The sequence below is a fragment of the Poecilia mexicana genome, unplaced genomic scaffold (genome assembly GCF_051168715.1).
Source record: "Poecilia mexicana isolate PSO_F unplaced genomic scaffold, ASM5116871v1 scaffold_20, whole genome shotgun sequence".
Classification (NCBI taxonomy): domain Eukaryota; kingdom Metazoa; phylum Chordata; class Actinopteri; order Cyprinodontiformes; family Poeciliidae; genus Poecilia; species Poecilia mexicana.
The window spans coordinates 25,290,464-25,315,611 of record NW_028263389.1 but is presented as its reverse complement, the minus strand read 5'-3'; the positions used below and the strand labels follow the sequence as shown (position 1 = coordinate 25,315,611).

General features: G+C 41.5%; 1 protein-coding gene across 2 annotated transcripts; it reads left to right on the top strand.

Annotated features, from left to right (window-relative positions):
• The first annotated feature begins 3,529 nt into the window (after nucleotides 1–3,529).
• Nucleotides 3,530–24,539, top strand: hccsb (holocytochrome c synthase b). Of its 2 annotated transcripts, none has more exons than XM_014969436.2 (8): nucleotides 3,530–3,637; nucleotides 12,418–12,529; nucleotides 12,628–12,675; nucleotides 12,807–12,925; nucleotides 15,559–15,707; nucleotides 19,968–20,087; nucleotides 23,517–23,603; nucleotides 23,849–24,539. In XM_014969436.2, the coding sequence occupies exons 1-8, from the start codon at nucleotides 3,551–3,553 to the stop codon at nucleotides 24,045–24,047; spliced, it is 921 nt and encodes a 306-aa protein (XP_014824922.2). In that variant the 5' UTR covers nucleotides 3,530–3,550; the 3' UTR covers nucleotides 24,048–24,539. The 2 variants fall into 2 exon arrangements, with proteins under 2 accessions (XP_014824922.2, XP_014824921.2); XM_014969435.2 differs by having other exon boundaries at nucleotides 12,792–12,925.
• Nucleotides 24,540–25,148: the final 609 nt, after the last annotated feature.

Here is a 25,148-nt window from a genome sequence, read left to right as displayed (position 1 = left end):
TCACCAGGGAGGCGTCTAGGAGGCATCCTGACCAGATGCCCGAGCCACCTCAACTGGATCCTCTTGACGTGGAGGAGCAGCGGCTCTACTCTGAGTCCCTCCCGGATGACCGAGCTTCTCACCCTATCTCTAAGGGAGAGCCCAGACACCCTGCGGAGGAAACCCATTTTGGCCGCTTGTATCCGTGACCTCGTTCTTTTGGTCATGACCCAAAGCTCATGACCATAGATGAGGGTGGGAACGTAGATTGACCAGTAAATTGAGAGCTTCGCTGTTTGACTCAGCTCTCTCTTCGCCACGATGGACCGGTACAGCACCCGTTTCACGATAGATGCTGGACCATTCCGCCTGTTGATCTCCTGCTCCCTTCTTCCCTCCGAGGGACACGGTCGAACGCCTTCTCCAAGTCCATAAAACATATGTAGACTGGTTGGGTGAACTCCCATGCACCCTCCAGGACCCTGCTGAGGGTGTAGAGCTGGTCCAGTGTTCCACGACCAGGATGAAAACCACACTGCTCTTCCTGAATCCGAGGTTCAACTATCCGATGGACCCTCCTCTCCAGGACCCCTGAATAGACCTTACCACGGAGGCTTAAGAGTGTGACCCCTCTGTAATTTGAGCACACCCTCCGGTCCCCCATTTTAAACAGGGGGACCACCACCCCAGTCTGCCAATCCAGGGGAACTGCCCCCGATTTCCATGCAATGTTGCAGAGCCGCGTCAACCAACACAACCCTACAGCATCCAGAGCCTTAAGGAACTCCAGGCGGATCTCATCCATCCCCGTGGCCCTGCCACCGAGGAGCTTTCTAACCACCTTGGCGACCTCATCCCCAGAGATTGGAGAGCCCGACCCAGAGTCCTCAGGCTCAGCTTCCTCAGTGGAAGGCATGTTGGTGGGATTGAGGAGGTCTTGGAAGTATTCCGCCCACCGGCCCACAACATCCCAAGTCAAAGTCAGCAGCACCACCATCCCCACCATAAACAGTGTTGGTGCTGCACTGCTTCTCCCTCCTGAGACGCCGAATGGTGGACCAGAATCGCCTTGAAGCCGAACGGAAGTCTTTCTCCATGGCCTCTCCAAACTCCTGCCATGCCCAAGTTTTTGCTTCAGCAACCACCCGAGCCGCATGCTGCTTCGCCTGCCAAGACCTCTCAGCTGCTTCAGGGGTCCCACAGGCCAAAAAGGCCCGATAGGACTCCTTCTTCAGTCTGAAAAACCACACTGCTCTTCCTGAATCCGAGGTTCAACTATCCGACGGACATGTGGACACCCTTATGCCTGAACATGGTGTTCGTTATGGACAATCTGTGACGAGCACAGAAGTCCAACAACAGAACACCACTCGAGTTCAGTTCGGGGGGGACCGTTCCTCCCAACCACGCCCCTCCAGGTCTCACTGTCATTGCCCACGTGAGCGGTGAAGTTCCCCAGTAGAAGAAGGGAGTCCCCAGGAGGGGCACTCTCCAGTACCCCCTCTAAGGACTCCAATAAGGGTGGGTAATCTGGATTGCTGTTCGGCCCATAAGCACAAACAACAGTCAGGACCCGTCCCCCCACCCGTAGGCGAAGGGAAGCTACTTTCTGCAGAAAGATAAAAAGCACACCTCAGCACAGGTGTGCTTTTAAAACATTAGAAATTAGAACACAGGATCTACAGTGTTGTTTTTTTTATGTTTATAGGGAATGGTTTATTGTTACTGTGTGAAACTATTTGGCGAAATCAAAATGTTGCCAGACAAGGAAAAATTAGGTTCATGCAATGACTTGCAAACGCACACGCAATAAAATCCTAAAACAAGAAAATGTGGCAGGTGAAACATTTCTTTTGATCTGCAAGCAAACAGATCCAGCTCCTAAATCAGTTACGTGGTTACGGCCCGCTTGCGAGGCTTCAAACGTCACAACCTGTTCCATCAACACAAGCCTCAATACGTACTTCATAAAAATCCTCCGGGAGTACTAGACACATTCTCCGAAGCCTTGGCACAGAAGACACATCACTACCATAAGCCTTCTCCTAAAGCGTTTCAAAGATTTTGACCTGGCCTCACAATTGCAGACCATGTGTAAACCATCCCAGGACAGACAACAGACAGTGTGTGTGGTAGGGGGTGGATCAAGCGTTTGCTGATGTCAACATTGTGGACTGAGTGGCCCATGGATGAAGTGGCTCATGGTGGTGGCGGGGTTATGGTATGGGCTGGTCTATGTCAGGGACATCAAACAAGTACTTTTATTGATGACATTTGAAGGCACAGAGATCCTGAGGCCCATTGTTGTGCCATTCATCCACGACTATCTCCTCATGTTGCAGCATGTTGCTCCATCTTGTAAGAATCTGCACAAAATTCCTAGAAGCTGAAAACATCCCAGTTCTTTCATGGCCAGCTTTCTCACTGGACATGTGAGCCATGTAAGAGGAGTGGACCTACATTCCACAATCAACAACCTGATCAACTCTACGTAATGGATGTTGCATTGCGTGAGGCAAGTTGTCACCAAACCAGATAATGGCCACTCTGAAAGCACATTTCACAGTGGCTTTTATTGTAGTCAGCCTACCTGTGCTATAATTATGCTATCCAATTAGTATCTGGATATGCCAGACCTGTGAGGTGGGATGGATTATCTAAAGAAGTGCTCACGATCAGATTTAGACAGATTTGTTAACAGTATTTGAAAGAAATTATTTCATTTATATAGAAAAATGTTTTAGATTGTTGAGCTAATAAAAATGGGAGCAAAAACAAAAGTATTGCATTTATATTTTTTGTAAGACCCTCCCAAATAAAGCAAACAGCACATTTCAGATTTCAGTGACTTAATGTGGCCAGCCAGCCTACAGCACACCTGTGCAATAACCAGGCTGTCTAATCAGCATCTTGATATGCCACACCTGTGAGGTGGGATTAATTATTCATGCAAAGGATAAGTGCTAGGCACCAGCAACCCTCCCGACCCCACTAAGGGAAAAGGGTGTACAGAAAATGGGTGGATGGAGGATAAGTGCTACCTATCACAGATATTTGAGAGAAATTATTTTTGAAATGTTTTAGATCTACCTCCCGACCTCACTGAGGGACAAGGGTGTACAGAAAATGGGTGGATGGATGGATGGATGTTTTAAATCGAGTTCATTAAAATGAGTGCAAAACAATGTTTATACTTTTGTTTGGTGCAATTTGCAATTAATTCAAATACCTAAAAATTAAATTTTGACTAGTCATAATTAGGTTCAAGAGGATTAGGGTTATGATTGCCTCTATGTATTACGTCAAATGACAGATCAGGAGACGTCATTAGAGATAGAAAGGAATTTAGGCTTGTCTAAATGCATTTAGATATATCTTGAATTATTATTCTTACTAGTCAGAATGTAAAAGCAGACATCTTAAATTACCATTGCGGGTAGTCAAAATGTAGTTTTGTCAAGTCAAAATTAATTTTAGATATCTCTGGAGTGTAATATGGACAGTTGGACAAAACCGAATTTATGTTAAATCGGCCTGCCATATCCTGCCACACTTCGTCAGCTTTGACGTGATGATGCAAAGAACTTACGTTCGTAGTTGCACAAGTCGACCACTGTCCCACGGTGACATTGGAGGAAAGCAGTCATCGTTTGCACAGGTTAGTCTTTGCTTTAACAGTTTATTAATCTCTCTCAACATTATCTGGTCAGAGACAAACCACAGGAAGGGATTTTACTGAAAACTTTATCACTGCGATCTGTTTATTATTTTTGTAAGTTGTTCTTCACTCTGCCTAACGTTAACATAGCTGCTAGTAGCTTAGCTCGCGTTAAATGGCCGTGCTTGTAGTCATGCTTTTGTAACTCGTTAGACGGCGAAAACAAGAGTCTCGGGACTTGACGTTTTTGCTGTTCGTTCTGATTAAAGGCGTAAAAAAGAATAACCACAGATTTAGAGCTCGAAAGTAGTGCTATGCTATTTTACCCAGATGTAGTAAAGTCGGTCAGTTCGCCCTTCCTCTCTCAATATGTCTCAAACGAACCGGTGTTTAAACATAGAATGGACATCTCTATAACCGCGGCAAGTTGAACAGTAGACTGCGTGATTACTTTAATTAAGCCACATTGTCGTCCTTCAAATAAGAATGGCCTCCATGTGCAGACCAGTCCTTAAGGACCGTCTACAATGTTCAACAACCTGCTACAAAACATTTTCTGCGTCTTAATTTTAAAAGATTCTGCAGTGCGTAGCGGCGTTTGGGACTAATGCATATAAATGGTGGGCTACAATTCTGAAATTATTTGTATACTATTAAGTAATATACTTAATTTTACTTTTTATTTGTGACAGTTATAATATTATGACAACGCTTGCACAGGTACGGTGGCCCTGAGGTGCAAACCACTTCAACAAATTTAAAAACACAATATTAACAAAACAGAAAGGGTATGTCCCAGTTGGAGACCTGAGAAATCGCTGATTGGACGACAGTGCTTTTGAACCAGAAGTTACTGCTTGAACGGGTTTTCTGGTTTCAAAGAGAGTATTTTCTTTACTTATAAAAATAACAGAAATATTCTCCTAGTTGACTTCATACAAAAAATTTAAAGGTTAATTTGTGGTAGAAAAACTGTTTCGCTCCTCACTCCTTCACCAAACAATCAGATCAACCACAGCAGCTGCTTCTGCTTGTTAATCACTGCAGGAGGCTGACTGACTGGAGGAGGGTCTAAGCAACACAAATGAATAAATAAATAAACAAGAATAGATCTACCATTCACATAACCTTAGATCTGTAACATTAATAATTTAGCCAAAAGTAAATTAATCTAATTCTTAATAGGCTCCAACAAATTTATTTGTATTATACTGGCAACACAGTCTTCTCTCCACTGCCACTTTCAAGATGGCGCCAAGGTAAGTAGGACTCGGAGTATAGTATTCACGCTTATTGTCCAATCAGTGGTTTCTCAGGTCGGTAACACTTTATTTGAAGGGGGTTGAATAAGACTGACATAACACCTGTCATGAACATCAATAAGCCTTCATGAATATTTATGACTGTTGTCATAAAGCGTCATTCGGTAAATTATGACACTTTTAATACAAAGTTGATATTATTCAAAATATCTTCATTATGACAACTTGACATTAACCAGGAAATCATCACTGTTTAAACTTTACCTTTAATAACATAAAGTTACCTGATTTTTAAAGTGCAATCAGTAATACTTTTATAACAAATTTATGTCAGTAATATAAAATATTCATGAAGGCTTATTCATGTTTATGACAGTGTCATGTCAGTCTTATTCAACCCCCTTCAAATAAAGTGTTACCCTCAGGTCTCTTACTGGGACATACCTCTTCCATTTTGTTAATGTTGTAGCATTTTTGTAATTTGTAGTTGTGCTGTGTTAATGTTGTGTTTATGAATTTGTTGAAGTGGTTTGCACCTCAGGGCCATCGTAAACAGGTGTCATGAAATAATTTAAACTGTCAAACTCAGTGGGACTTGTATGTTGTTTGTCCACAGACCCTGATGTCTGATTGGCTGCTCCTCACAGCAAGCCATAACAAATCACCTACAGATAATGGATTGAGCACAGCCAGAATACACATTCCAGAACATTACAATTGTAGTTGTCATTATGTGGATTTGGAAGAGGCTGCAAAGAAACAAACACTATTATACTTCAGAGTTTCCTCCAGAAAACTTGCTAAGCCCGGTGGTCGGGGCGTCGAGGCGGTTCACCGTGTTTTTGTATTAAAAGATGTTAAGTTGACAGGAAATGTAAAAGTATTACTGTGTAATTATATGTTACGGGAAGAGATCTCCAGTGAAATGCTATTTAAACCCACAACTAGTCTAAAAACAACAAATTTGCACTTCTGTTTAATCCAAATTAAATCAGCGGCTCCATCAGGCCCCCAAGAGCTTCAGGGGCCCCATAAACACTAATATTTTAAAACAGACCACAGATTCATAAATGTAACACTTGTTTATTGAGATGATCAATGCTGTTAAATTTGATTCAATTGTTTAGGCATACATAAATTAAATGTTTTTAAATTGTTAACATTTAAATACAAGATTTTAAGGAGCTGGAAAGTTTACTTTGTAAAACTTCAAAGAACAATATTCATAGTTAAATTGTTTTGTTACCATAGCAACAATCTGATGCTGTGAGTTTAATCTTTGAATTTACAAATACAAATTAGTAAACTGCGATTATAACTTATTGCTTTTTAGGCTGGCCAATTAAACTACTCCCTTCTCCCGTATTTCACTAAATCTAACACAGAAGTCGTTAGAGCTGCTGATATTTTTAGCAACAAAAGGGGCCCCTAAGTCAGATTCTGCTCAAGGCCTCGTACAGCTTTGGACCAGCCCTGCATGATGAGTTAAATATGCTGCACTACGGAGAGATGCGCAACAAACGGGAGATTAATTCAATGCTGCTATGTGGCTTTAGTAGGTGTTTCGTGTCTGTTGAGTTTTTAATAATCGTCACAGAAAATATTCTGGTTGGTTGAGTTTATGGGACGAGTTTCTCAGACCTCCATGCGGCCGCGAGTATTAACTCTAAGTAGACAACACATTTGATATGGTTTGACCGGAAAAATAATATTAAAATTATATAAAATCAGCGTTAAGCGTGATACTGTCCATACTGTCTGTCTTCATGCTCTGCATGAGCGTGTCTATTTTGCCCAGAAATTTTGATGCAGATTATATCAGCTGCATTTCCCACAAATTGTGCGGGAAAAGATGCCTGCTTCGAATAGATGAATGCCGCCAAACTACCAGCAATAGTTCCACAATTAAACCAAAAAGAAAAACATCATGGCTAAACATAAATATTGGGCCACGTTACTTGAACGATTATAAACGATTATTTTCAAGTGTTCTATAGCAGGGTTTCCCCCAGTGTATTATAAACCTGGTGACCCGCCATCAGGGCCGGCCCAAGCCTCCATGGGGCCCTAAGTGAAATGTGGTTTTGGGGCCCTCTAGTTCTGCTAACAATATGGACTGGCTGCAATCAGCAGTCCGATCATTAGATCATTCACACACCTGCTATAAACTTACTGCATCTCTGGCAGTGCTGTTTACATGATATACATGTATAATGGGATACATTTATTGGCCAACTGATTTATCGACCAGTTGATTCCTGGGCGTCGATTTCCTTAATTTTGGGGGATCGTGATTGGCCGATACTTACATGTGAAGCTGATCTTATCCCCTGATCTTTTCTTCATCATCAAAGGTTTATAAATCAGCCTCTGTCCTCTTCTGCTCTGCAGTGAGAGGTTTGACTGACAGACCGACCAGGTCAGGTCTCAACGTTTACAGTTAACAATATTCACCACACTGTTGCAACTCAGTGACTTTCTTGCTATATTTAGCAACATTTCAGACTAGAAGATTCAAATCAGCCAAAATCAAAATCAGCCGGTCAGGCTTTTTAAGGATCGGGATCGGCTAGAAAACCGCAATCGGTGCAGCCTTACACACATATTCATGACATTCTTTGATTAAATAAATTTCTCTTAAGCGTTACTCCAATAGCTAAAAATGTAATTTATACCAGGTGAATCTTTCTCCTCTGAGAATGTGGACCGGTACCGGTACTGGACTGATTCTGAGCCTTCACATTTCAACAGAAGTTTCACATAACTTAGAAGTTGATGTAAAATAATGTTTGTTTTAGCCACAAAATGATTCTGCTCAGCAGCAAACAACAAATCCCCAACTACAGCATAGAGCAGTTCATCGATGTAGCAGCTGTGTAGCCTGACGTAAAAACTTTTTGCTAGACAATGTCAAACATTGAGAAGTTTTAATTATTGTTATTAAACGTTATCAAACTCGGCGTTTTGAAGCCAGAAAAACCTCCGAAATTTCCAGAGCCAAGCAGGAGAATCAACTCATTTAAAGTTAAAACAATAGATAGCAATAAATCCTCAGTGACGTCGTATGGGACTTTGCGTTTTAAGACAGAAATTACCTCAGGGGTGAAGCACGTCAAAATGCATTAACGAATCTAATATGACATTTAAAAAACAATATATGGCTATATCGAGACTCGCTGCAGGAAAAAGAAATCCACAGCGGTCAGACAAAAAGTAAAGCAGAGCATAATTTTCAACATCCATCCAAATGAGCTCAATTGTCAGAAAGCTAAGCAAATAACCCAGAAAATAATTTGTCATCAAGCTAGTGGTGTAATGCGCTGCGTTCTGCTCTTCCTGAATGCTGTATAATATTGTAATGTTTTGCAGACTTAGCACTGTTTGAGCTCCACCCATCGAACGACTCCTTAAGGCTGCAGCACGTAGCTTAAAAAAAAGGGTTTTACATAAATTTTAAAACTTTAGCTGTTCTACGATGAGATAATCTGTGGGGAAAAAATCAAGCTCTTCTGCCTCCTCTCTGTGTTCTGCAGAATTACTCAGCTTGGTCAAAACCAACCTATCTGAACCAACACAAAACAATCAGGCAGTTTTGATTTTGTAACTGTAACATGCATTTGACTTGGAATGAATGTTTCACTCTTTACTTGACATTATTTATGCAGTGTTGTGAGATTTATTTGACTTTGTTTGGCTGTGAGAGTCTTACTGTTAATTATCGTATTACTGATGGCAGGTTTTTCAGTTGTTTTTGACTGGATACTTGCTGCATTGTGCCTGCATGTTTTTTGTCTAAACTAGGTGATTTTATTACCAGATTATTTTTCATTTTGCCAGATCACATAATAATGTTTGCATCTAAAGTGAAAAATTTGCAGCCAATCCAGGTGATCAGTATTGGTGACTGGTATCTGCTAGAGGTGTGCCGATCGATCGGTCACCGATCATAATCGGGCCGATTTCCGTGAAAAAGTGCATGATCGGTGATCGGCGATCATTGGCTCTTGTTGCCGATACCGATCATCTCATTTCCAGCCTGCCTGTGCAGCTGGTCTCCTCTTTCCTTCACTCTGCGCAAACGCGCAACAACAAATCCAAAGCGATGTATAACTATAACGCACTGAGTTAATGGGGAAGTTTGCGTGTTGCGGCGGAAAATTGAAGCAGGTCAAAATGCATCAACACAACGAATCTAATACGACATAAAAACAATGAGATACTTGACGGAGTTTGGCTGCATCGAGGCTCACTGCAGTAAAAAAGACATACGGAGGATCAGATAGCAGGTAAAGCAGCGCACAGCTACAAACACTCACCCGGATTAGCATGACGGTCAGAAAGCTAAACAAATAACCTGGAAAATTAGCGAGGTAAGACGCTGGTTCTGCTCCACCTGGTAGTGACTCTCACACCGAACCTGCTTAAAGCTGCAGCATCTAACTTAAAAAAAATACATTTTACATACGTATTAAAACTTCCGCTGTCCTAACATGAGACAGATAATCTCTAAAAAAATAATCAATCTCCTCCCTGATCTGCATAATTACTCCGCTCAGTCAGAAACAGCCAATCAGAGCTAGCAGTAATCAGCTAGCCGCCATGCTATCAGGAAGTTTTCATTCAGTAACTCTGGATTGTTTATTGTAATGGAACCTGTTTTTGCCTTTGAATGTTAAGTTTTATACTTGAACTTCTTGGCAATGTTGAGAGGTTTTATTTTGGCTCTTTGCATTATTTAGCCTCTTCAGAGCCTTCATGTGTTTTCAGTCTGTTAAAGGTAGTATTATCAATAGCAGTACAATTTGCACAATGCCTGTTTTGTTTAGTTTTCTTCTTGGAAAAAGTTATTAAAAACAAGTTTTTGTCTAAATTAAGGTGAATTCATGGTTCCTTTTTCCACGTAATGTAACCGGTAGGGTTTATGATTAAATAATAATTATGTGATCAGTATCGGTGATCAGCCTTCATGGGTGATCGGTATCTGCAGTAAAAAACCTGACCAGAGAATTCCTAAAATAAACCATATCTCAAATAAACATTTATTTAAATAAAGTGCATTACTACAAAAACAATGTCTCTAAAATTGATCAGGAAGTTTAAATAAATAAAAAGTTAAAATATTAATTTCTCAAGTTCAAAATAGAAAATGCTCTTACACAAGTTAGAGTAAAAGCACATTAATTTATACTACTAATGTAGTTATGGCTACTATTAACTGCTATATTCATGGTGAGGCTTAGAATGAAACCAGTAAGGGGTAGCATTACTCTAAGCCAGCCACAACTTGGCAGAAATTATTAGTAGAAGAAGTTTATTTCATTAACTCTTCTGTCAAACATAGACATAATATTTCTGTGCAATCAAAGTACGAATGCATTTGGTGATCGCATGATACTTATCTGGAAGACGCACATCAGAAAAGTAGCTGCAGCTCATCATGGTAAACTGCAGCTCCAAGGGGCAAATGAGGTGAAAACAGCCCCGTCTTCAACTAGGGTGGAGTGTTGGTCTTCAAGTGCCGTCATTCATGTGATTTTTTTCAGCCCTTTTGTTTTGTGAGCAAATATTCATGTTTTATCAAAAGCTTTGCAATGGATTTGAGCCCCAATGGTTTCTTGAAAGCTGACTTGTTGCTACCATCTTTATACTCTGTCAAAGCAATGGTTGCATTTTAGATGACATGCTGTTTTTCAACTTGCAGAACTTTCAACACTTTTTAAGCAGAGTATTGTCTTCCTCTGAAACCTTAAAGAAGTTCCAACCTACAGTTGCCATGTTCTCTGTTGACCGACAAGCTGAGCTGCATTCATATAGTGTTGGACGTTCCCAGTTGGGGTCATTCTGACCTTTTTATGTTTATATTTCCATTGTTTGCATATAAGACCCTGGCTTACTTGATATGTTATTTTTTTACTTGTAGTGTTATTAAAATTATGACAGTTGTTTTCTGACTTGAGGAAATGTTAAAATAATTTATTTCCAGTCCCACAGTTGTTTTCTACAATTATTCTGATGCCACTTGATCTCCATGCAGTAGTTGTGGTGCTTGATACCCACACCACTGAATGTTATTGGTGCTATTTGATATATCGGACAGAATGACGCCTTGATATTGGGCCAATAATTATCATCCGATAATTACTTAATACTTGCTCAGTCTGGTCTTTAAACCAGCTTTAAAGCTTTAGTACCTTGATAATTTGCACCTCACACAGTTTACAAGCTTATTATTGACCACTAAAGCCACCCTGGCTTGAGCTATCAGAGGTAATGGGTTGGAAGAAGTGTGACTGCCTGTGCATACTTAAATTTAGGCTAGTATCCTCTAATTAGCTTTAATTCCTCTTATGTACAGACATTAAATGTTTTAGATGTGAAGTCTTTAATCCTTTTTGTCTACAGTTTGTGAAGGCTGAGCTGCAGATCTATCTTTAGTCTGTACAAACACACAGCGACCCTAATCTGTATTTACAACTAAGCTAATGCTGCACGCTGGTCTGTAGGGTTAGGGTGATGGATTACAGTTGACTGGCTCCTCATCAGTCATAAGCCTAAGTGTAGTAAAGTTCACAATTAAATTATTTTTAAAAACTCTGAAACAAAGCAATTAGCTTTAGTGAGTAAAACTTAACCCTGAAATCAGAACATGCCTTGAGAACCTTTTGTAACAGGCACTTGTGAAAATAGGTTGTGTTCATGGGATAAACGTGTATAAAAACTTTTTCCTGTACCAGTGTTTCTATGGGGTCTAAAAAGTAACATGTGAAAATCACAATTTTAAGCCTTAAACTTAGAAATGTTCTTATTGTTAGTCTTAAAGTTATTATTATAAACCCTAGTGCAATTCTTAGAAGTTGAGTACATATTTTTTGTATTTGACACAGAACACTGTTTGACAGACTTGAATGCCTCTATGCTGTCATTTCAAGCTCCATTCCCCATGATACTGTCAGGTTAAAGGTTTTGAAAAGGGGAAATTTTGCAAATTACTAATCGCATCACATTTCACAACCGTTATTAAAATATTAAAGTGTGTTTGATTTGACATTAATGGAGAATGTATGCTGTTTATCTTGTGAAGAGAATAACAGAAATTTAACAGACAGTTGTACTGAACTCTGACATAATCTAAAGGAATGTAGTGACAAGTCCATTTGGTTTGTATTTGAAGGAGTTTTATACAACATTCAAGCAAAAATGTGAGGTCACATTTTCTTATAACTTGCGACCTACAGTGCATTGCAAAAGGTTTAAATACCCCTTGAACTTTTCTATTTTGTCACATTACAACCACAAGCATTAATAATAATGACAGATCAGAGATGCAGCCAACAGGCCCATGGTGACTCTGGACCAGATGCAGAGATCCACAGCTCAGGTGGGGTTATTTGTCCACAGAACAAATATTAGTCATCACTACACAAATGGAAGAGTGGGTAGAGTAGCTCAGATAAGGTTGTAGACCCTTGCTTTATGGTATTTTTCAATGGATGCTTTGTATTTTTCATCATGTGATAGGTCAAGATGGGATCGGGTGTGTCCTCTGATGGTGCACTGACTGTCCGAGCAGAGGCCATAGAGGCAATTCCTCCTCAAGGCTGTCCTATGCACCAAGCCCAGTCTACCAAAGGTTGATATTATCATGAAATTCCACATATTTTAATATAGCTTGCCATATGTAATCAATGATATTTTGTTTATAATGTTAATTGAATTTTATTTTCTTAGCATCACCACCTTCAGGATGTCCCATGCACCAAGCTCAGCCTATCAAAGGTAACCAGTTTAATTTGAAGGTCAGAACACACTGCTTTAGTTTTTTTGGCAACTACATTTAGCTAAAATGTGAGAGTAATGGTTCTTATCTTTCAAACTTTTCTCATCTTTGACAGCATCTTCTCTTTCAGAGGTCCCGATAAAAGGTGCAGAGGCAGGTCCAGCCCATCAGGACCGAGCCTATGAGTTTGTGGAGTGTCCCATGAGAGCTGCAGAACCCAAGAATAGTGACATTGACCCAGCGAATATGGTACCTACATGAACAGTGTACAGGCAGCAGGATGTGTTTGAAAAGTATTTTGTGAAAAAAATCTAAGTGAAAGTTTTGGCCTTTTGATTTAAATTTGCTCCTTTACTAAACTGGGAATCAAGAGAATGTTTACATAAGTGAACAAAAATCGGTTTAAGATTCAAACTGGGATTCCTGTTGGCACTTTTCACTGTGTGGTAAGCCCACTCTGACATGATTACTGTGATGAACATCCTCTTCAGTTAAGCAAAGCACAATGGGTAGAAATGATTTGAATGAATGAGTTGCTCTTAATCTCGCGTGTCCACATATATACATACATGAACAAAATTGTTGTTCATGTTATTGACCAAAAGTTCATCATGATCACTAACATAATTTGAAACAAACAAAAGCTATGATAAATAGAAATTGTATGAAAATTAACTAATAAAAATCATCTTGGTTAATGATGGTACCTACACTGTATTGTCAAAAGAATGGCTCGCTCTCAGGATCTCAGTGAATTCCACCTTGGAACTGTGATAGGATGCCACCTGTGCAACAAATCCAGTTGTGAAATTTCCTCACTCCTAATTATTCCACAGTCGACCTTCAGCAACATGGAAGTGTTTGGGAACGACAGCAACTCAGCCAAAAAGTGGTAGGCCAAGTAAACTGACGGTCAGCTGAAGCGCACAGTGTGAAGAGGTCACCAACTTTCTGCAGTCCATCACTACAGACCTTCAAATCTCATGTGGCCTTCAGATTAGCTCAAGAACAGCAGATGGAGAGCTTCATGGAATGGGTTTCCATGGTGATGCATCCATGGTGATGCATGTAAGGCATACATCACTGAGTGATGTATGCCTTACATGCAGGGGTTGTAGACCCTTGCTTTATGGTATTTTCAATGGATGCTTTGTATTTTTCATCATGTGATGGGTCAAGATGGGATCGGGTGTGTCCTCTGATGGTGTGCTGACTGTCCGAGCAGAGGCCATAGAGGCAATTCCTCTATGGTTGCTGCCACTGGACTCTAGAGCAGTGGAGGCTCATTCTCTGGAGTGATTTACGCTTCTCCATCTGCCAATCTGATGTACAAGTCTGGGTTTGGCGGTTGCCAGGACAACAGTACTTGTCTGACTGCAAGTGGGATTATGGTGTGATTGTGATTATGGGGACACCCTGTCTATCAAATGATCTGCACTAAAATGATCATAATCTATTAACAGCTACTCAATAAAAACTTGAAGGGACTGACAAATTACCTTATAGTGATATTCAGTACATGGGAATATTATTGGGCTGCACAGTGGTGCAGTTGGCAGAGCTATTGCCTTGCAGCAAGAAGGTCCTGGCTGATTCCGATTCGATTCCCTACCTGGGGTCTTTCTGCATGGAGTTTCCATGTTCTCCCTGTGCATGGTGGGTTCTCTCCAGGTACTCCGGCTTCCTCCCACAATCCAAAAACATGACTGTCAGGTTAATTGGTTTCTCTAAATTGTCCTTAGATGTGTGTGTGCATGCTGTGTGTCCTGTCTGTCTCTCTGTTGCCCTGCGACAGACTGGTGACCTGTCCAGGGTGACCTGTCCAGGGTGACCTGTCCAGGGTGACCCCGCCTCTCGCACGGAATGTTAGCTGGAGAGGCACCAGCAGCTCCCAACCCCACTAAGGGACAATGGTGTTAGAAAATGGATTGATGGAATACTGTTGAAAAGGCCATTTATTTTAGTAAATTAAGTCAAACACATTTTATAGATTAATAACATGACTGATGTTTTCAAACATTTATTTCTGTTTGATTTTCGACTTGCAGCAAATAAAAACCGACAGCTGAGATTAGAATATTACATCAGGCCAATAAAATATTTTTAATACAGAAGCATAAGCACAATGAAAACTGTTCAATACCCACTTAAAGATTATTTTAAAAGATGATTTTAATCTGACAAAGAAGCCTCACCAGCCTATTTTAATTTTGTTGAATATGATAATAAATGTAACTTAAGACCTACAATGAAGCCTGTAGGACACACAGTCCAGAACCCAGAGGAAGCTGGCCATTTTGAAACAAACATCGGATCTTCTTTTACTCACTCATAAATTTGAAGCTGTATATGAGCATGATCATGTTGAATCCCACTGTGAACTGTCCAATGTTTGTTCAACCCTACATGTGTGGTGAGTTTCAGAATCTCACCATTTTCAGATGGTGCCTCTAAATCCCTTTTGAGTGATTTCAATATTGCACCAAAATTGCATAAATTTGTCAACCATCAAACTGTAACTGTAACTTCCATCAGGAAAGTCATTTCAGCCAAATTGTTGCGACTTCACACCAGAGCTGAATTTAACATGACTAAGCTTAATTTTCAAGACTTGCCTTCTAGTGCCTACATGTGGGGAATGTGTGGCAGGCCCACTAACGATCTCTGGTCACAACACAGAGCAGAGCAGATCTCCAGCAGGTGCTTGATGCTGCTTGCAGCTTTGATTATTGTAAACTTCTAAACTGTCTCTGATTACGTTACTATTCAGATCCAGATTATGGTTATTCTGCAAGTAATCTGTTTTAATGTGTTTCAGTTGGCCATCGAGTTTTGACTGTAAAGAAGTTATGAAGTGGTTTAACTTTTTCATCTCTGTGCAGATGCCTCCTCCAAACCAAACGCCAGCTCCAGATCAGCCCTTTAATCTGTCCGTCTCCAGAGAGGAGTCAAACATTCCACGTCATGGTGCAGAAAAGAACTGGGTCTACCCATCAGAGCAGATGTTCTGGAACGCCATGCTGCGGAAGGGGTTAGTCCCAGCTGTACATGACACTTTTTATTCAGGTCTCTACACCTGTTTTCTAGATAGTTTTAAATCTACAGATGCTCTTAGTTGACTTTGCTAAAGACTCATCTAGGAATGGAGTTAATTAGCTGGCTATGATCAATAATATGAGTATATTATTTTGTATTAGGATTTTACTCTGCTTTTTTGCAGAGTGGATGGTTAAACCAGACGTGATTGTGTGTAAGTAGCTGCAGAGCCAGAAGTAAATGTGACCCAGGGAGCAGTCGTTTAGTGACATTTTCTCTCAAGATCAAACATTGATTTCATATACTGCAGGCGGCATACAAAGATAATTATTCCTTCATCTGACATCATCAGTTTCACCTTTTAGTTATGAACTACACAAATCTGGCCTCAATAGAAGAGCACTAAGCAGAAAACTGTTGCTGAAAATAAACTATTGCTCAAATAAAGGTATCGAAATCTTGTGGGAGACACAGCAAATGTTGAAGATGATGCTCTGGTCAGATGATTTTCTGAAAAACATTACAGGCCTGATCTATTAAAAGTTTGTGTATAAAAACAACTAAAAACTTGGATTTCATGTCCAAACCTGATCTAAAACAATATACAAAAAGGATTGCATATCAAAATGAAAATCACAGGCGCAAAAACGTCTCTGCCTTCATGAATATGGAAAACATTTGCTGATCATCAGAAAGTAATAAATCATGGGAAGAGGACATGCAAATGTAATGACTTGCCTCCCTGAATACAATGTAGTAAACCTGAACCAGTTTGCTGGACCTGTTGCATTTATATTTGACACTCCTGAAAAGTAGGTGTAAACTGGAGCACAGTGGTCACTACGGCGAGTCGGGGGTATATTTACAGTAAATGACATATGTCATAGCTTGTCAAAAATGTTCTAGAAATCTCTTCTTGCATTGCTGATTTTGAGCTGCAGGACTACAGAATAATGACAACGCACCATCACTGGACCCTCGCAGTTTGATGCTCTGCAGGAGCCCAGAAAAGGTTTATTAATAAAATAATCACAAAACAAGAAACACCATGACTAAACCTAGTGTTCCAATAATAATACAATTCACTTAAATTAGTATACAACGTTGTAATGCCCAGCATGACTTTTTATTTTATTTTTTATAGAAATTTATTTTACACCAAAGTACAAAATGCATGTTATTACATTAATAAAAAACACAGAAAAATAAAGATTAAAAAGAATATTAACAGTGTGCACGTGAGAGTGTATGAGCAATGATGGTGATATGAATGACATCAGTATGTGGAGCAATTGAAAAAAGAACAAGTAATAATGACAATAATAATAAGACAAATTATGAAAGGCAAATAAAAATAGGCATATGATGGATCAATTAATAGAGGTAATAAAATTATTTCTACTAAGTGCAGTTTGTCATATTGCATACAGGAACTACATGGATGGGAAGAGAAGGATAATGGAGAAAAAAGAAGAGAAGGGCAAAAACAATAATCATAAAACATTATGTTATGGTATAAGTGAGGATCTTATAAAATCTATTACACAAATGTTATTTTTCCATTAAAATGTGTTCATTGAGTAATTTTTTCCAGTGTATAAGACTGATGGCGTTTCTTGTTTTTCAATTTCATAAGAACGGTCTTCTTAGCAATGGTTAAAGCTATAAGTAGTTGTTTTGTATTTGGAACATCATAAATAATGTGGGTGATCCATCCATCCATTTTCTAACACCCTTGTCCCTTGTGGGGTTGGGAGGTGCTGGTGCCTCCAGCTAACGTTCCAGGTGAGAGGCGGGGTCACCCTGGACAGGTCGCCAGTCTGTCAAAAGGCAACACAGAGACAAACAACCATGCGCACACACACACACACACACACACACTCACACCTAGGGAGAATTTAGAGACCAATTAACCTGACAGTCATGTTTTTGGACTGTGGGAGGAAACCAGAGTACCTGGAGAGAACCCACCATGCACAGGGAGAACATGCAAACTCCTCGAACCGAGGACCTTCTTACTGCAAGGCAACAGCTCTACCAACTGTGGCCACTGTGCAGCCATGTTGGTGACGTCTCCTAATAAACAAAGACATAGTGATAATGGGCTGAGACAGCCAAACCTACTGGAGAGAGATGGAGTTACTTGTGTCCAAGATTGTTCAAGCAATTCCATAAAGGATGAAAATATGTGTCAGGGAGATTTTGTGAACAATTTCTGCACAATTCAAACTGAGCCAAAATCATTTTATGCATTCTCTGAGTTGTGTAGTGGATTCAGTGAAGTACTTTATATTGAATGAGCTGAAGATTAGAGGTTTTTGTCATATGCGATATTATTGCAAATTTTAATTCAGAAGTCATCATCTGGGTTTATATTCAGATCCATTTGCCATTTTAAAGTAGGTATGAATATTGTTGAATCAATCCTGTTTAACATTCTGCATCTCGACTGAATTTTGTTTCTAGATGCAATTTTAAGTAGTCCAGTAATTTGTGAATTAGGTTCTATAATGAGTTGTTCCAGGTCATATTTACTTTGTATAAGAGATTTTATGTGAAGATATTCTAATTGAGTATCATCAAGTTTATATTGTTTAATTATGAAAATATGTGTTCAAAATGTGTAATGCCTTTAGAGACCCATAAGCTAAAAAAAAAGGAGTTTTTATTTATTGTGAGATTGTTCCAAAGTGGTGTATATATTGGTAATATTAATGAATTTCCATTTATTGATTGTTGAAGAGGTATGAAATTAAGATTAAACAGTTCCGACAACCTAGGAGGTTATTTAATCTCAGGATATGTAATGTGACTTGAGCTCAGAGGGATGGGCATGGTTTGGATTGTCTCCCATTTTAAATGATTTAAAAGGAGAACTGCAGATTTTGAAAATTCTTCTGATTGTCATTAAGAATATGGATCCTGTAGTAGTAACAGGACATTGTCAGCATATAAACAAAAGTTATCTTCTGTTGAATTAATTGGAATACATTTTATAAGAGTTTTGACGAGTTGCTGCTGCAAGGGGTTAGAAAAATGGAAAACGAGGATGGAGAGGGTGGACATCTCTGTCCTGTACCTCTGTAAGATGAAGTCCTTTGAAGTTGCATTGTTGGTAGTAACAGTTGCTCTTGGTGATGTGTAGAATAACTTAATCCAGTTAATAAAATAATCTCCAAATCTAAATATTTTTAATATTGAATAATGACAAATTCACTTTATCAAACGCTTTTTCAGCATCTTAAGTTACAATGGCTGAATCTTGTTTATGTGTTAAATACTGCACATAAAGTTCAACAATATCTGTATATTGTATGAGGAACATCTATTTTTAATGAAACCAGCATAATGTTTTTCTAATCATTTTTCTGGCCGCTCTCCTCTCCAACATTTTCCGTGTAGAGAGCTAGTGGTTCACACGAACTCCTCCTTTAAATAGGCCAGTCTGTACCATTGCTGCTCCTCTACAAAGATTGACTGCGCAACTGATTAGTCATGTGCATATTTTTGTGCACTTTTTTTTCTTTGCACAATTTACCAGTCCTTATTTGGAATCTTTGTAGATCAGGGCCTTAGTTGGTACAAAAGATGTTCAGTGTGAAACATGGAGGTTTCAGAATTTTTGATATTAGTTTCTTTTTTGCTCCTCTCTCAACCAGAATTTAGAGTTCCCTTTAAACACAAGTCTCTACTTTTTTGTTCCTGGCTTGTCCATTCATTTCCTTTTACTTTGGATATCCTCCTAACAAGAACATCATTAAAAGTGAAATGTAATGACTTCCTCAAATGAAGTTGCTGGATGCCTACTTAAAGCAAGAATGGAAAGCCAATGTCCAGCTGTCTTCAAACTGTTTTGAAAAAGGGAGGAGATTCCACATGGTGGGACGTGTAACATGCATCAACATTGTCATATGTGTATTCATCATTAAATGAGATCATTTAATTCTCATTTAATGATGAATACACGTATGACTTCTCAGATTTAACACAACAGATTTTGCTTTAAAAATCTCTTGGATTTTTTTTTTATTTACAATTGCAGAACTTCCACAATTTCTGGGATTTGGGTTTTCAATCCTGGGTAAAAACCATGCATGAATTTTTTTGCTTTCTAGAATAAGCACTTATTTTCTCACTTTTCAACTAACTTTTATTAAAATGCATTTCATTTTCTGCTGCTGTCTTTTGTTTTAATGTTTGTGTTGTAGGTGGTAACCTAATGACTTCGGACTTTTGATTTGATATTACCTTGTAGATGGCGCTGGCGGGATGATGACCTCGCTCCCCAGGACATGACCAATATTATTAAAATCCACAATCAGAACAATGAGCAGGCCTGGCAGGAGATCCTTAAGTGGGAAGCCCTGCATGCACAGTAAGTGACGGTCATTCGGTACCGAAGAGTTCTGAAGTAGATGGCTGGTTCTGTTCTGGTTGTGTTTTTGGGATGACTGTTGAACCTCCGGAGATGAAGATCCAAGGGATGATTTTAAATAAAATCAAGAAAATGATGGACAACCCTACTCAACCTCTTCATGAGGTCATCTTAAAAAACAGTGTCTTTAGTCAGAGGCTTCCGTAAATTTGCTGTAATACAGACTGCTACAGGAAATCTTTCCTACCAGCAGCAATTACCATCTACAATAACTCTAAGAATTTTGAATTAATGAGGCTTGGGCCTCTCCTTGGGCTGCCACCTTATCGTGGTGGAGGGGTTTGAGCGTCCCAATAATCCTAGGAGCTATGCTTTATGCCCCTGGTAGGGTCACCCAAGGCAGACAGGTCCTGGGTGAGTAACCAGACTAAGTGCAGCCTGAAGACCCCTATGATGAGAAGCAACATTGGATTTAGTGTTCCCTCGCCCGGATACTAAATCCGTGTGTACGGCTGAGAGGTTCTGCCTAGAAATAGTCGGTCTCACCTCAACGCATGGCTCTGGTTCTGGAACCAGTCTCCTTGAGAGGGGCTGGACATAATTCCACTCTGGAGTTGCCCACTGTGAGAGGGCAGGAGTGGGCATACTTGTTGCCCCCCATCTTGGCGCCTGTACGTTGGGGTTTACCCCGGTGAACGAGAGGGTAGCCTCCCTCTACCTATGGGTGCGGGGACAGGTTCTGACTGTTGTCTGTGCTTATGGGCCGAACAACAGTTCAGATTACCCACCCTTCTTGGAGTCCTTAGAGGGGGTACTGGAGAGTGCCCCTCCTGGGGACTCCCTTCTTCTACTGGGGGACTTCAATGCTCACATGGGCAATGACAGTGAGACCTGGAGGGGCGTGGTTGGGAGGAAAGGCTCCCCCGATCTGAACTCGAGTGCTGTTCTGTTGTTGGACTTCTGTGCTCGTCACAGATTGTCCATCACAAACACCATGTTCAGGCATAAGGGTCTCCATATGTGCACTTGGCACCAGGACACCCTAGGCCACAGTTCGATGATCGATTTTGTTGTCGTTTTATCGGGTCTGTGGCTGTATGTCCTGGACACTTGGGTGAAGAGAGGGGCGGAGCTGTCCACTGACCACTACCTGGTGGTGAGTTGGCTCCGGTGGGGGGGGAGGAAGCTGGTCAGACCTGGCAGACCCAAACATGTAGTGGGGGTCTGCTGGGAATGTCTGGCGGAGTCCACTGTGAGATGGAGCTTTAACTCCCATCTCCGGCAGAACTTCGAACACGTTCCGGGGGAAGTGGGAGACATTGAGTCTGAGTGGACCATGTTCCGTGCCTCCATTGTCAAGGCGGCTTATCGGAGCAGCGGCCACAAGGTTGCCGGTGCCTGTCACGGCGGCAACCCTCGAACCCGCTGGTGGACATCTTTGGTGAGGGATGGTGTCAAGCTGAAGGAGGAGTCTTATCGGGCCTTTTTGGCCTGTGGGACCCCTGAAGCAACTGATGGGTATTGGCAAGCGAAGCGGTATGCGGCCCAGGTGGGAGGAGTTTGGAGAGGCCATGGAGAAAGACTTCCGCACGGCTTCGAGACGATTCTGGTCCACCATCCGGCGTCTCAGAAGGGGGAAGCAGTGCAGCACCAACACTGTTTATTGTGGGGATGGTGGTGCTGCTGACCTCAACTCGGGACGTTGTGGGCCGGTGGGCGGAATACTTCGAAGACCTCCTCAATCCCACCAACATGCCTTCCATTGAGGAAGCTGAGCCTGGGTACTCTGGGTCAGGCTCTCCAATCTCTGGGGACGAGGTTGCCGAGGTGATTCAGAAACTCCTCAAGGACAGGGCCCCGGGGGTGGATGAGATCCGCCTGAAGTTCCTTAAGGCTCTGGATGTTGCAGGGTTGTGCTCCAATTACAGAGGGCTCACACTCTTAAGCCTCCCTGGTAGGGTCTATTCAGGGGTCCAGGAGAGGAGGGTCTGTCGGATAGTCGAACCTCGGATTCAAGAAGAGCAGTGTGGTTTTCGTCCTGGTCGTGGAACACTGGACCAGCTCTACACTCTCAGCAGGGTCCTGGAGGGTGCATGGGAGTTTGCCTAACTGGTCTACATGTGTTTTGTGGACTTGCAGAAGGCGTTTGACCGTGTCCCTTAGGGGGCCTTGTGGGGGCTTCTCCGGGAGTATGGGGTACAGGGCCCTTTGATGGGGGCTGTCAGGTCCCTGTATGACTAGTGTCAGAGCCTGGTCTGCATTGCCGGCAGTAAGTCGGGCTCGTTTCCTGTGAGAGTTGGACTCCACCAAGGCTGCCCTTTGTCACTGATTCTGTTCATTACTTTCATGGATGGAATTTCTAGGTGCAGCCGAGGTGTTGAGGGGATCCGTTTTGGTGGCCTTAGGATCGCATCTCTGTTTTTTGCAGATGATGTGGTCCTGTTGGCTTCATCAGGTCGTGATCTGCAGCTCTCACTGGAGCGGTTCGCGGCCGAGTGTTAAGCGGCCGGGATGAGGATCAGTGCCTCCAAATCCAAGGCCATGGTCTTGAGCCGGAAAAGGGAAGAGTGCCTTCTCCGGGTCGGAGGGGGTTCGGGGGGGTCGCCCTGCCTCAAGTGGAGGAGTTTAAATATCTGGGAATCTTGTCCACGAATGAGGGAAGAAGGGAGCAGATCAACAAGCGGATTGGAGCAGCGTCTGCCGTGAAACGGGCGCTGGACCGGTCCATCGTGGTGAAGAGAGAGCTGAGCCAAGAAGCGAATCTCTTGATTTACCGGTCGATCTACGTTCCCACCCTCATCTAAAGTCGAACCTCTGAATCTATAGTCAGGTTCGATAGATTCAGGTTCTATAAAAAAAATTCAGGTTCTATATAAAAAAAACGAGAAAGATCTCGTTCTTTCATTACTGAAAGAACGAGATCACGGATATAAGCAGCCAAAATGGGTTTCCTCCGCAGGGTGGCTGGGCTCTCCCTTAGAGATAGGGTGAGAAGCTCGGTCATCCGGGAGGGACTCAGAGTAAAGCCGCTGCTCCTCCACGTTGAGAGGAGCCAGTTGAGGTGGCTCAAGCATCTGGTCAGGATGCCTCCTGGACGCCTCCCCGGTGAGGTGTTCCAGGCACGTCCCACCGGGAGGAGGCCCCGGGGAAGACCCAGGACACGCTGAAGGGACCATGTCTCTCGGCTGGCCTGGGAACGCCTTAGGATTCCCCTTGGAGGAACTGGAACAAGTGGCTGGGGAGATGGAAGTCTGGGCCTCCCTTCTGAAGTCCCTGCGACCCGACCCCGGATAAGCGCAAGAAAATGGATGGATGGATGGAGGAGTTTCACTTAATTTCCCATTGGGATCAATAAAGTATTATTGAGTTTGAATTGTATCTTGAGATTCAAACGATGAGCGGTTTGTTTCTGGTCTTGTGTTTTCACAGTGAGTGTCCATGTGGGCCCACACTTAAGAGGTTTGGTGGGAAAGCCAAAGAGTTCTCTCCCAGAGCCCGCGTCCGCCACTGGATGGGGTAAGCGCTACGTTGCTCTGATTCAGCTTCTTTTTTGTTTGTTTTTTTAGGTTTGCCTACATTCAGTACATTATCAGTGGGTGTCTGTAGCTTATTTTATGACAACTTATTTATGACCGTTTGATGAAAACCTATCTTGATAAATGATGCCATAATGGCTAATAATCCCCCTTAATTCATTCTTCTGATCCTAAATGTTTCAGTCTGCTGCATTTACATGATTTTAACTGAATGTGTTCTCATAGCTATGAACTGCCTTTTGACCGCCATGACTGGATCATTGACCGCTGTGGGAAGGAGGTCCGCTACGTCATCGACTACTATGATGGAGAAATGAACCGTGAAAACTATCAATTCTCCATCCTAGATGTGCGCCCTGCCTTTGACTCTTTAGATGCTGTGTGGGATCGCATGAAGGTGGCCTGGTGGCGTTGGACCTCCTAAGATTCACATGGATGTTAGTCACATTTTAACATGCAAGGACTGTTGAGGGATGTTTCTAGAGAATTGTGAGCCCTGAAAAGAACATGATGTAGTGAGAAAAAGTAAGATTACTAATTATTTTCAGATGTAATGTACAAGACTGTTTGCTCACTGACTTTCTGGAGTCTGGAGTTGATGAAATTAACTCTCTGTGTGTTCATCCAATCTTAGTTGAGTGTTTGTCCCGCAGGTCAGGATTAAAGCACAGGACTGGGGAAATGATCATATCTAAAACCTGATGTCCTACAGAACATCCTGAGTGATGAAGTGAAATTATATGGAACAGTTTCAAATCCTCTTAGTTCTTCACCATTCAGTTTTATTTATCTTCTTTGATTGGTTTAGATGTGAGGAACTGTTTAGTTTTCTTACTCGTTGACACTGTGCTCTGTTTCTGTACTGATCGTCTGTTGTACTGGTTCAGTCAAATCAATAAAGCTGGTTCTGATCTGCTGTCTGTTTCAGAACATCCATGTACAAGGAGTGTTTTAAAGAGACAGAGGCCCAATTTCAAGATGTTAAATTACAAAGTTAAATTTCTTTTAACTCGTATTTGATGTAAAACCTTCAGTTTTTTAATAACTGAAGGTTTTTGCTATAAAACAACACTGTGCCTGGAAAATACATGATACTGGTCCTTTAACCCAAAAACACCTTTCTGCTGCTGTTTTAATTCTCTGCTGTTAAGCTGTGAGAGGGGCTCCGTTTGCCTCCTCTGCAGGGTATTGATCAGCTTCAGTGTTCTCCAGCCAGGATCCTCACACAGACGGCTCATAAATGGGATCAGCTGCTGGATTTTCTTTAAGAAAACAGGGCAGCAGTGAAGGGCATCTGGACCAAGTCTGATAATCAAACTTGATGGTACTGTCGCCAGCCTGTCGGTTTGTTAGTCAGGCTGTTTGTCTGCTGTCTTGACCTGTTCAGCTTGTTTTAGGTGAGAACTTCTGTGTAAATGTGATGAAGACATGTAGATGTAGACACCATGTTTTTAACAACAGGAAAGAGCCAGCTACTTTCAGGGGCCTTTTTATTCATTTACAAAAGTATTGGCTCTGATTGAAT